The 12,410-nt window shown below is 43.7% G+C and overlaps 1 protein-coding gene across 2 annotated transcripts in view; it reads left to right on the plus strand.

Annotated features, from left to right (window-relative positions):
• The first annotated feature begins 218 nt into the window (after window positions 1-218).
• The window catches only part of PHF21B (PHD finger protein 21B), a 145,397-nt gene continuing 133,205 nt past the window's right edge, over window positions 219-12,410 (plus strand). The window contains exons 1-3 of one of the 2 annotated variants that reach the window (XM_051772411.1): window positions 219-625; window positions 1,139-1,171; window positions 1,456-1,521. In XM_051772411.1, the coding sequence (XP_051628371.1) occupies window positions 572-625; window positions 1,139-1,171; window positions 1,456-1,521 (153 nt within the window). In that variant the 5' untranslated portion in view covers window positions 219-571. The remainder of the gene's footprint in view (window positions 626-1,138; window positions 1,172-1,455; window positions 1,522-12,410) is intronic. The other variant, XM_051772410.1, reaches the window with a different exon arrangement.

A 12,410-nucleotide genomic window follows, 5' to 3' on the forward strand; every position in this document is an offset into this window, starting at 1 on the left:
CGGGGCCGGGCGGCGGGGGGGGGGAGGGCGGGCGCGGGGCGGGGCGGGGGGCGCGCGCGGGCGGGGGCGCGCGGGGAGGGGTCCGTCCCCCCCCGGCTGGGCGGAAAGTGAGTGATGAGTCCGAGTCCCCGCGCTGGGGAGAACAACTTGCCGTGCGCGGCCAGGACTGGGCTGTGCTGGGGGCTCCCGCCGCCTCGCTCCTCCTTTTTTATCCGTTTTTTCCCCTGGCTTTCCTTTCTTCTTCTTCTTCTTTTTTTTTCTTTTTTTTTTTTTTTTAATTACTTTTTTCTTTCCTGCGGAGGGAGGGGTGGCTGCCTCGGCTGGCTGGCGGGTCGGTTGCAAAAAAGCGAGCGAGAGAAAAGAAAACAAAAACAAACAAAAAAGCCAAAAAAGAAAAAAAAAAAAGAAAAGAAAAGAAAAGAAAGGGGGGAAAGAAAAGAAAAGAGAAAAAAAAAAAGCCAAACAAAACCAAACCAAAAAGCAAACCAACCAACCAACCAAACAAAAAAAAAAAAAAACAAACTTCCCTCGGAGCTGAAAGTGGCAGGAAAGTGCCTGGCAAGTTGCAGGGATGGAGCTACACAGCTTGCAGGAGGCGTTAAAAGTGGAAATCCCGTGCCAGCAGGTAAAGGACGGCGCGGCGGGGCCCCCGCGCTGCCGGTCCCGCCGGACCCGGTGCATGCCCGGCCACCGCCGCCGTGCCGCAGCGGGAGGGGGGGCGGCGGGACCCCCGGCCCCCCGCCGCAATGGCGAGCACTCCCACAAAGTACTTTGGGCCGAGTTTTTTGTGTGTGTGCGGGTGTGCGGGTGTGTGTGTGTGTGCCGGGGAGAGGATGCGGAGCGAACGCTGCGGTCGGTGCTGTGCGAGTGTGAGTGTGCGTGAGTGTGAGCGAGTGAGAGAGTGTGTGTGTGTGTGTGTGTGTGTGTGCGTGTGTGTGTTGGAGAGATTAGGACGAGACTTGAATATTTATGAGCTTTGCTAGAAACTGACTCGCAGTGTTTACTTGCCTCTTTGTTCCTTACCCCCCTCCCTCCCCCGTCCACACACATACATACATTTAAAAAAATCCATTAAACTTGAAACAGTTTCTAATTCCTCCTTTTTTTGGGGGGGGGGTGATTTTTTTTTTTTTAATAGAAACTAGTTGCACAGATGAAGCAAGATCCACAGGTAAATGCAGATCCTTTTTTTTTCTCTTCTTCAGTATTTTATCCCTGCCGTAATAAGCGCAGTTGTGCTGGGACAGCAGGATGAGAAACTTTATCAGTAAGAGATCTCATTTTGTAGTCTGCACTGAGCTTTCTTGCTAAGGAGGGTGTTTTGTGTGTGCATGCTTCCGTACGGCTTCGGTGGAACGGTTTTGCCTTTGAACAATTTCTAGCTCGCAAGTTTATTCATTACAGGGGTTAGTTTGCACTTTGCCTTTAATATGCATCTTGTTGCCGTTTTTGCAGAACGGGGATCTTAAGAAACAAATCCATGAAAGGCAATCAAGAATAGCAGCTCTTAATGAGAAACAAGTAAGGAACAGATCGATTCAGTTGTGTTTGGTTTTTCTTCTTGTTTTTACGGTGCACTATCTAAACATCCGAAAAGTGTCTGCGTTAGCTGAAAAATACCGGCAGCAGGGAATATAACATTCATTTTCCTCTGCGTAGAGTCAGAAAATGCATGTTTTCATAATGAGGTCGGGTTCTCTGATGTCTTGCTGGGGGAAAGAATGATTTTCAGTACTAGTAGTAAAAAGATAAGCAGTAGTTAAAACGTAAAAAAAAAAAAAAAAAAAAAAAGAGAGGCGTCCATTTTGAGTTGGTCGACATGTTTTAGGAATATGGAAAATTCTCCTGTCTTGGGCTACTTTGTGCACTTCCGTGTAATGTGCAGAGTAAGAGTTGGGAGGGAGGAGGCTGGAGCCCCGTTCGGAGCCATTTCTGGGTTTGATTACAAAACTGATTTTTATTGATCACTTTATTTCTTTTCTTCTTCTTCTTCGTCTTTTTTTTTTTTTTTTTTTTTTTTTCCCTCCCCACTTGCCTTTCTCTTCCCTTGGTCTGATCTGACGTGTTGGCTTTTGATTCGAGTTCACTTAGGCACTTTCACTTTCCCCCCCCCCTTCCAAAAATACGAATAAAAACACATTAACCTGTTTCGGCTGCCGGGAGGTGGTGGCGGTGGGGGGGAGGCGGGGGGAGCAACCCACCGAGACGGAGGAGGGGGCCAAAACAAGCCGGGAGCCTTGCTCCCCTCCTGGCCGCCTGCCCTCCCCAAACTTTGCCGTGGCTGTTTTTGCGCGGGGTGACCCCGGGAGGAGGTTTCCCGGCAGGAAAGTTTCGGGGCGGGGGCGGCGGGCGCTCAGCACCGCGGACAGCGCTCCCGCTCCCCTTCCCGCCGCATTCCCACTCGCCTTCCCGCTCGCCCACCTCCCCGCGCCCCCCGGCCCCTCGGCCCCTCTCCCGGCACTTCCAGGCGCGGAGCCCGGGGGGATGTGCCGCCCGGAGCCCCCTGCCCAGCGCGGGGCTCAACTTTCCGCGGCCGCCCCCGGGGTGCCCCTGCCCCGCTGCCCTGCCCCGCTGCCCGGGCTGCCCTGCCCTCCCTGCCCTCCCTGCCCTCCCTGCCCGGCCCCGAGCGCGGCTCCTCCGTTCAGCACCGGCACCGGGGACAGCGCCCGCCAGCCCCGAGCCGCCCTCCATCCCCGCATCCCTCCCCGCATCCCTCCCCGCATCCCTCCCGCCGCGGGGACGGGGAAAGGGGCACGTGCGCGGGTCCACCCCTTTTCCCCCATTCTTTTTTCTCCTTTTTTTTTTTCCCCTTTAATTTTTTTTCCTTTTTTTTTTTTTTTCTGTGTGTGTGTGTTGTGTTTTGTTTTGCCGGAGTTGCGGTGGAAGTTGCAAAAGTGCTCCGTGCCCGTGCGAGCCGTGCCCGCGGGCGATGGTGGCTGCACGCCACCCTTTTTCCTCCCAGTTTATTGTAATCAGAATTTGTCAGCACTCTCAGTTTGGTAGTGGAAGCTTCCATTTTGTGAGGAAGGGGTGTTGGTTCCTCCTAACATGGAGAAAAGTCTGCGGAGTTTGCCGGTGGGGGATGGGGCCCCATTCATGCTCAACATTACCATTTTGATTGCTTTGATGCCATTTTTGGAGGGGGGAGGGGAGAGAATACCCTACTCAGCAGAGCACAAAGATGTTTAATCACTGTATAGAATCAAATCAGATACTTTCTTTTTTAAAGCAAATCTGACACTACATGATAGCTAAGGGCTGTTAGTCCCTTTTTTGCAGTGTAAAACAGCAAGTTGTTGACTCTAATACTACTATACTGAGTAGAAGGTTGTTTTTTTTTTTTTTTAAACAAGGTAACAGCCTTTACTGCAACAATGCATCTTTATGTGTTCTTTCTTCAATATGGAAATAGTTTTACTGTTCTAAGTGGGTATTTAGAACATACATTTGATCATTTCCCCCTGTATTGTAGCAACTATTTCAAGGCTGTTTAAATTTTTATGATCATAGTAAATGAGAAGCTATTTATTATGTGTCATGTTGGAATTTAGATAAGGCAGAGAGACACATTTGAAAATACAGTTTGAATGTTCTGATTCAGCTCAGGGAAAAAGGCTCTTGCTAAGCTTGTGCAGCATATTATATATAGTATAATCCAAACTAACTAGTAAACAATGTTGTGTATTTATGACTTGCCCTCCTCATAATCTTCTAAATAAATCTATAGACTGTGAAGTAATTAAACATAAAATACTTAAAGTCTGTAAACAGCAAATTTGGCCTAGCAGGAAACCTGCTATTTTTAGGCAAAACCCCAGATTTCTTTTACTGATTTCAACACCCTGTGCAACAAGAGCTCATAAATAAGAGGCTGGCTGGCTGGTGGTGTGGTGTCCTCGTGCTCCAGGCTGCCACCTCCAGAGCTCTACACTGGAATCTGTCTCAGGTCACAAGTGAGTTGAGTTTGGAGGTCTCAGCCTGTGACCGAGTCGCAAACCCGTGGTGTGACTTTGCAGACTTGCTATAATTAGCAGTTGCTCCTTAGGTAATGGCTCACAAATGAACTCTGGGTCCTTGAGGGTGTGGGGAAGGTGCACTGGAGGCTCCTGAGACAATAGCTGGGCTGCTGGTGATTTCCTGGCCATCTGAAAACACCAGGGTAAACTTAAGCAGGCAGGGTAAGGAGGGAGGTTATTTTTACATATGTATTTACATTCCTCCCCCCTCTGCCCCCCCCGAAGATTTGTTTAGGCACAACTAATTCATAATTCAATAATGTATACCTTTGATTGTGCATGCACTGAATACAGAAGACCCTAAAATTGCATTTCAATTAAACTGCACATGTGGATGATGAAACAGATAGTAAAATGAATGGATCCACATCATCCACATCTGTTAGAAATATAGCAGGAGTGAGTGTTATCTCTCAGTGCCCCTATTCATCACTTTTCCATTGTAGCCATTGGCATTTGTGGCAATATTTCCTTTTCTTGAAAGTTACAAATAAACACGAGAAAGAACTGAATGACAAACCCAACTTTTGAGGTAAATGTATGAAGTAGATTTATGCACAGTTGGATTTAAAGTGACAACCTACTTAAGAATCCCTGGCTAGTCATGGATGTTTCTTTTGTGTTGGTGGCTTAGAGACATATGCAATTAAGCATAGTTGTAGTATTTTCTCAGTGTTTTCAACTAAGTACTGTAGAGCCATCATTTTCATTATTGGAAGGGCACAGCTTCAGTCAGTACTAAATCTGGCATCCAACTCAGAAAGGCAAAAGTTAGACTTCTGTCAGAGGTATATCCTTTGGATGCTGTAGTTTTGATTAATTGTAATCACATTTGAGAGTGGGTTACCTCTTCTTTAACAAGATATGATGTGTGAAGACTCCATTAGTTGGTCCAGTGGTTTTACACCTTCAATCTACAGCACATGCAGAGCAGCAGTAACATTTTTATCTAAATTGTCAAGCAACAAGCATTTATATGTAAATAAAAGAGCTATCATAAGAGCCAGAGCCAACTCTGGCCTTAAAAGCACACCAGAGGTGCTCTGCTGCATGTGTATCTCGCTTTCTTTATGTCCTTAAAGAGTCATTAAGGGTATTTTAATTTTAGAAAGTTGCATCTTATTAATTAATAGATCAGGATAAACAAATAAACAAACCTTTAACCTCCAGTTGTAAGTTCCTTTTTACTGACATAAGTGTTAGGTGGCAAGCCAGGTCTTAAAAATAAGCAATGAGCACGTGTGGGCCACTCTATTTTCGCCCGTGATGAACTCTGAATTCAGCCAGCCTGTCCTGGAGCGTGGTAATAAAAATATGTCTTCCTGAAAGACATTATGTATATGCCATTCACTTGTGCACTGCCTCATTTCTTTACCATAATTTACTATCTATGCAGAAAATCAACATTAGTTTCAGGCAGATTCTCCCAGCCTGTGTTATTGCTGGTTTGATTTTTTTTTGTTGTTTTGGGGGGGGGTGGTATATCTGAAATTAAATCGCTGACTGTATTTTGCCTGTGGTGATCACCAGCAAAGCCTGTTTGTGGAAAGCGTTAGACTTCTCAAAATTGAAGTACAGTTCTTGTGCGAGTTGTTGGAAAAGGTTTAGCTGGAGATGCCTGGTCACACCGACGCGAGCTCTTTGTTTTGGGGAGGAGGAGGGCGTGGGGGCTTTGGGTTGTTGAAATTCCTGCTGTGCTGTGCCTGGAAATGGCAGCATTGTTTACCCGTGTTAAAGGGTAAATTGTTGACATTTGCCAAAGCTCAGGATCTCATATGGCTGGGAACCTTCCAAACGGGAAAGGTAAAAGAAGGGTTGCAAAGCCTCAGTGAAAACCGGGGCCAAATCTGAAAGGCATTTCCAGCTGCAGTTGAACCCGAGGTCAAACCCTGACCAAGGTGTGCACAGTGCTTCCCAGTGCTCTGGCAAGAATTCCACCCAGGGGTGGCTCTGGAAGTCCAGGGAGACAGGGAGGTGGGCTCCCAGGTGGAGTATTAAACTTTTCAGTCACTGCATTGAGTCTTTAAACACAAAGACAACAGGTATTAAATATAAGCTTGACTTTGCACGCTGAGGTCCCACTGACTTGTCTGGGAATTCTGAACAACTGTGGAATGAAATGAACTCACTGGGTCAGAGTAAAGATTAGTTCTGGATTGTGACTCAGAAAGCTCCAGTTCCTTTTTTTTCTTCTTTCTTTTTTCCTTTTTTTTTTTTTTTTTAATTGCAGAATCAGCTGCCAATTTATTGGTTGCTTTGCCATCTGTAGAAAAAGTGACAAAACTAGGGAGGAATTTACCTTTGGCTCCTTAGAGGAGAAACTCAGGAATATCAGGAATATAGTTTGAGTCATGGCAATCCCAGCCTTCTGTTTGTGCTTTCAGTAACACCCTACTGAGATCCCTGTTCCCACTGAGGAGAAAGGGTAATAAAGGACATTTTCATGGAGGTGGAACACAATGGAAGTGTGGCTTTCTGCCTTCCGTTGGGTTGCCCTTATAAGATTCATGGAAATTGCACATCCGTAGTGAAAATGTGTACTGGAGTGGGTTAGAACCCCCTTTTGTTTGGGAGCTGCTGGACTGGCACGGGAAATGGGATTTCATTCCAGCATTTTTCTTTGACTGTACACTTTTCTGTACTTGTGCAGTGAATCACTTGGCAGGGCTAAGTTGAAAAGTGAATGTTACGTTCATTCTAACCATTTTAAAGGGTTCACTTTGATATTTTAGCCACTTAAAACACCTGCTGTCAGAACAGTACAATTGATTTCAATTAACTTTGAATTTCTTCAATAAGATGACTCTTATAATAACTCCAGTAATCCCATGATGCCTCATTAGAGGAGCTGGCTATGATGATTATCCCTGTGATTTAGCAATTTTTTCCTTACAACGCCTTTGTCTATTCAGAAAAAGGAATTATGCCAACAATACCTTTTTATTTCACTTCTGCTTTCACACTAAAGACACTTGCTACCTGTTACACGTTGTAAAATACCTAATTTGCACTTGCAGCAAACAGGTATTTGCTCAGATACTTTGGTGGGGAGATCCTTTCAAGGCACCTTCAGTTCTGTGTAGGAACTGCACGTCTTGGAGTCAGAATTTGGTTTATTTTTTTGGTAGATGCTTGGACACTTGGAAGTGGTGTTTCTGCAGGAGGCTTTGTCAGGAGCTCTGGACTGAGGGAACACACTCTCCACTGGTGGATGCCATGTGTGCAGCTCATCCAGAGCAGTGTGTCTTGGCAGATGTGCAAACCAGTTCACTTTGCTTCAGGAGCTGGTCCACAGGCCCACTGTATTTGTGGAAGAAAACAGGAATGTGTCCTTTCCATGGCATGATGCTAAAGAAGGGGCTCTGAATGGTGGTTTTAAACCACATTTCCAGTGGGATACTGCATCAGTCTCAACAATTCTGGTATGTTCAAGTAGAGAAAATCCCTTTTCATCTCATTCCAGATTTGATTTTCGAGTTGAAAGCGCGAAGGCGTACAAAGACACGTTCAGACAGAGTTACTTTTAACTTTTCCCTCTTTGCCTTCCTCTGTGTGATCGAAGATTAAATATGCAGTATTTCTGTACTTGATTATAAAGTGATACCTCCCTCTCCCCTCCGCTCCCCAAACAAAATCTGAAGCATCAACACAATTTCCAGTCGAGGGAGTTAAAGGGGAGAAGTTTGCAAATCAATGAGACCAGGCCCTGGTAAACGGTGTCTGTGTGGCCAGGGTGTCCAGGAGGGCAGCTGGGACACACAGAGGAGCTGGAGGTAAGGGAACTGTGGAAATGGGCTGCAAGTTTAAGATAAGAACAAAGAAGAACAGAAAAAAAAAAAAAAGAATTGGACTAATTGAAATGCAAATTTGTCATTCTGCCATTAAAGCAGACAGTTATTGCAACATAACAGACTCATATCTGGTCTGTCCAATCCTCATCACACACTTCTCTTATATGTGGATATACATGTACTTTTATATATATATATATGTATATATTACTTTTTTTTTTAACTTAAGGTGGTGCTACTTTTTTAATTGGGAATTGTTCTCCTTGAGCCAAAATGTACCTCCTTAAACATGCTTTCTCCCCCCACCCCTCTCTTTTTTGAATCAGGTGCTTATTGTTATGTAGTAGCAATTTCCAGAGTGTCATAGGAAATTGCTGATGCGGCTTTAGTTCTCCTCCAACCTGCAACTGCCAATAGAGAGCCTCTGCTGAAATCTAATATGTACCACAGGCCTTTTTGCACATGTACAGCCAGACCTTCTGCTTAATAGACAGAGACAGTGGGAAACTGAGGATGAATTTTCTTTTTTTAACCCGTGGAGAAGTTAAATATATGTAGTTTAAACTACAGACCAGCCCTTGGAGGGAAGGAAAGTAAACCAGAGAACTGACTCTAAGTGTGGCTGCAGTAAAATCAGAACAATAAGTGCTTGAGAGCTCGGTAGATGTGATGGGTGGTGTTAATTTAGGCTTTTGAGAGGCAATCTCATTTTCAGAGTTGTAATTCAGTTTTAAGAGCCTGGGTGGGTGTTAAGGCTGTGGCCAGAACTGTGTGTTCACGGGAGGGAAGGCTGGCCTGATTGCTGGTGTTTAATGGAGAGGAGCACACAATTGGTGTTGAAACAGAAGCTGAATCTGTGTAGTGTATAAGTTATTCTCGTTTGCACGTTGATTTGAGTTGATCCTGTTGGTGCTGTCATGGAGCTCACCCCGATCCAGGGAGGAGCAGTGGAACTGCCTCTCTGCGCAAACTCGGCTATCGACAGCCGATCTTGCAGGGTTACAGACAGTGAAATTGTATATTACATTTTGATTAAGTGAGTCAAGTGAGAATCATTGGTACTTTTGACGTGCAGCAGAGATTAACCTGCGTTTTCTGTAAGGCTGTGTTTTCCTAAAGCGCTTTGGATCAGCTGAGATTGCCTAAAGATTTATTGGTGAATCAAAGCTGCTCTGAGAATGAGAGAGACAAGAGAAGCTTCTATTCTCAGAAATGTTCAGACTGGAGTGTCTCTGTGTATAAATGTGCTTGTGTGTGTGTGTGTGTGTGTGTGTGTGGTTGGGTGTGAGCATAAGGTCTTTCTCTTTGATATCATTCAGGCAGAAAGCCAATATGCGCATGTAAATGAACCTGAAAATGTAATTAAAAATATATACATACTGGGGACTGTGATACAGAATTTGTTATGAGATGCAGGTTACAAAGTGACAAGTAACATTTCCTATATAATCGCTGATACTAACTCTCATCTGTGATTTATGCAGCTTGTTTGTTATTAAGCCCCAAAGAGATAAATGCTGGAATTATTTCTTTAGATATCATTTCCTCACGGTGAGTAAAGCAAAGTAAGCCTTGCCCATTCTTTTCCCTTCAGCCAAAACAAAAGCTAAAATACACCTACCATGCAAGTGTTCCTACGGAGGCTAAAAGTATTTTACATGAGGTCAGAGAAAGACCTATTTGATAACATATCTTCCCTGGCAGTAAAATGTGACAAAATAGAGGTACTTGTGAATATAACTAAGATCAAGGAAATTCTGCAAATCGTTAACACACGTCGAGGAACTTGTATACAGATGGAAAAAGAGAAGGATTGCCAGGAGAAAGACGTAAACAATGTTGTCCTTTATTTCAGTGTAGATAACAAAGACTTACATATAAAAGCCTAAATGAGAGGCACCTCAGAAACTCCAAACTTTAGGCAAGAAGCCAGTTTTCTGTGCCTGAAAGTATTTTCTAAAAGTTAGGTCAGAGTGCTGGATGCAGAAGCCGACGTTTCTGCTCTCCAGCTTGGGGAGAAACTCCGTGGAAAAGCATTTATTTTGCATTTAAAAATACAAGTTGTAATCCAGATGTATTTGTGTCAACAGCTCCGTAGCCCATAAATATACACAACCTAAGCCAGTGCCTTATTTACGTTATTTTATTAACATTCTTTGCTGAGTGGGCTTGAATGGAGCACAATCTCTCATATAGAGGATCTAATTATAAACACAAGGGACAGAACCAAATAAGCAGTCTTTAAAGGGAAAAGAGTCTGGCAGCTTTGTTTAAAGTGTCCTTTAATGAACTTCTTTAGCAGCTTGTATCTTAGCAACACATTTTATTACATACCAGTGCGGGAGAAGCAGTTTGCAGATGGAGTTGCACACAGTAATTTATTTCCCCCCCCCTTTTTTTTCCTTCCTCTTTTTTTTTTTTTTCCCTCTCCTATTTCTCTGTGGTGACTCAACTGGAATGTGCAGAGTAGCTTTTCTAACACTGATAGCTCACTCGAAACCCCTGATTGGTTCATTTGTATCTGCTCTGTTTTGTTGGTTGATGAAAAAGGCATTTAGTATGGTAAATGCATAGTGATTTTGCTTGCTCTTAGAAATTCAGATATGACTGTTTTGAATAGGCATGGATTTAAATGGAAAACAACCCGAGGTTTGTTTTTTTTTTTCCCAGTGCACTTTTTTCCCTGGATGTCTGGCACTCGTTGCACACACTGAGTTCCCAGATTTGGAAGTTATTTACTCTCCATGTTACATGGGGTTGTTTTAATATGTCATCTTTCACCACTCCAAAACTAATTGGGATGCAGCAGTGACAGAAGCATTTGCCATCTTTTTTTCTGTCTTCTTAGACAAAACCTGGTGCTTAAACTGCAAATATGTAAAAAAATAACTGTTGTTTTGAAGCCAGTTGAAATACTGCACTACACTCCCTCCTTCAGATGACCTACAGGGTTTATCTTTGTTGAAAGAAATACTTTTTGTTCTCTCCACTATTAATTGCAGACCAAGTTCTGCTTGTGTGTTTTGAGTGAAAAACTATGTGAGCAGCTTTTCTCAACAGGGTCTGTGGAGGAATGTGATGCCTTTGAAGATGCATATGAGCAATACAATCTAGACTTTGTTATTTTTTTCTCATAAATTAAAGGGGGGAAATGCCTTTAATTAAATACTATTCAGTTCAATTTACATTTTCTGCTGGCTAGGCAGGTGTAAATCCAGAAATATATTTCCCTGGAGTTCACTGGAGTTACCCAGCGTTTGCACAGAACCTGACCAGGGGGAGAGAAGCAGGTGAGAAGGGGAGAGGGAGGATGAAGGCAGTCCAGAGTGCCAGGAAAACCCAGAGAGGATGGAGATTGTTGGCTTAGAGACACTGCTCTTGGGCATGGCTTCATTAAACTTCTGTTAAGAGCTGATATATTAGGGGTTGATATTAAAAAGACAAAACCCATTCGTTTAATAAAGTCCACTGATATTTGCAAGTAGACAGGAGGTGGTTTTTGAAAGAGATTGAATTGTTTCTTTACTTAACATTAGTGAAATGTAATGCATTTCCATTAACTGCCAAACTATTACATTTCTCGAGTCCTTAGTTCAAAAAAGAAATTTCCTTTCACTCCAAAATACAGCTGGCTGGATGAATTTGACTCCAGTTTTCTGGTTTCAGTATGTCAGGTGACAGCCTGCCCGTTGTCCCCTTTGGATGTGCAGTACCTCAGCCTTAGAGGCAGCATAGAGGAGTCCTTTGAACTTTAAAATCAGTCAGTGTAGCACAGAGGGGTAAAGGATGCAGCCTTTACAACACGGGGATACTGGACCTGAAACAGTAGGATGTCCTCTGGAGCCAAAAGCCATCCAGGTGCTGTGTGATTAACTTACTGCCTTCTTTTGTCATTCAGTCCACTGTTTATTAACTTAAATTGGATTGAAAAAACTCTGAGCTGGGGGAGTGCAGCAGGATCTTGCCCAGTGCCCAGGATTAATGATGACAGCCCGGCCTGTCGAACAGGCTGCATCCTGGAATCTGCAATATTGCTGCACAAAGGGCTATATGCTTTTCTGTATTGGCCATAACAAAAGGGACCAGCAGTTACTGGAACAATTCATGTCCTGTCTTGAGAAATAGTATTTACACCAGGCACAATGTTTGAAGACCAAGTCTCAGGGTAATTTTTTTTTTTAATGTGCTAGTGGTGGGAATATTTAAGTGAGGTGTAAAAGCAAGAGTCTTAACATGTTCAGAAATTCCCTTCACAAATGTTGAGGTAACAGAGAACAAAATGAAGAACTTCATTCTTTTCTGAAACAGTTAGGAAGGAATTAGGAACCTGTGTATCAGATTGGCCAAAACATATCAGTGAGCTCCAGCTGTTCATTTTGCCTTCAATAAAGAAAGCAAATACTGGTTGTTTTTTTTCCCAGAAGCACAAACATTTCCAGAAACTTCTTTAACCCTCTGGGTGCTAGCACTGCACTTCATTACAGAAGTACTTTTAGTAGAGGAAACTTAAAGGAACTTCCATCCCCAGATGAAGCAAAGACTCATTTATAAACAACGAGAGCAGGAACAATAGAAAGCTGAGTGCATTCTGCATGAATAATAT

This window comes from Manacus candei, unplaced genomic scaffold (assembly GCF_025592945.1).
Source record: "Manacus candei isolate 608988 ecotype Guabito, Panama unplaced genomic scaffold, ASM2559294v1 h1tg000153l, whole genome shotgun sequence".
Classification (NCBI taxonomy): domain Eukaryota; kingdom Metazoa; phylum Chordata; class Aves; order Passeriformes; family Pipridae; genus Manacus; species Manacus candei.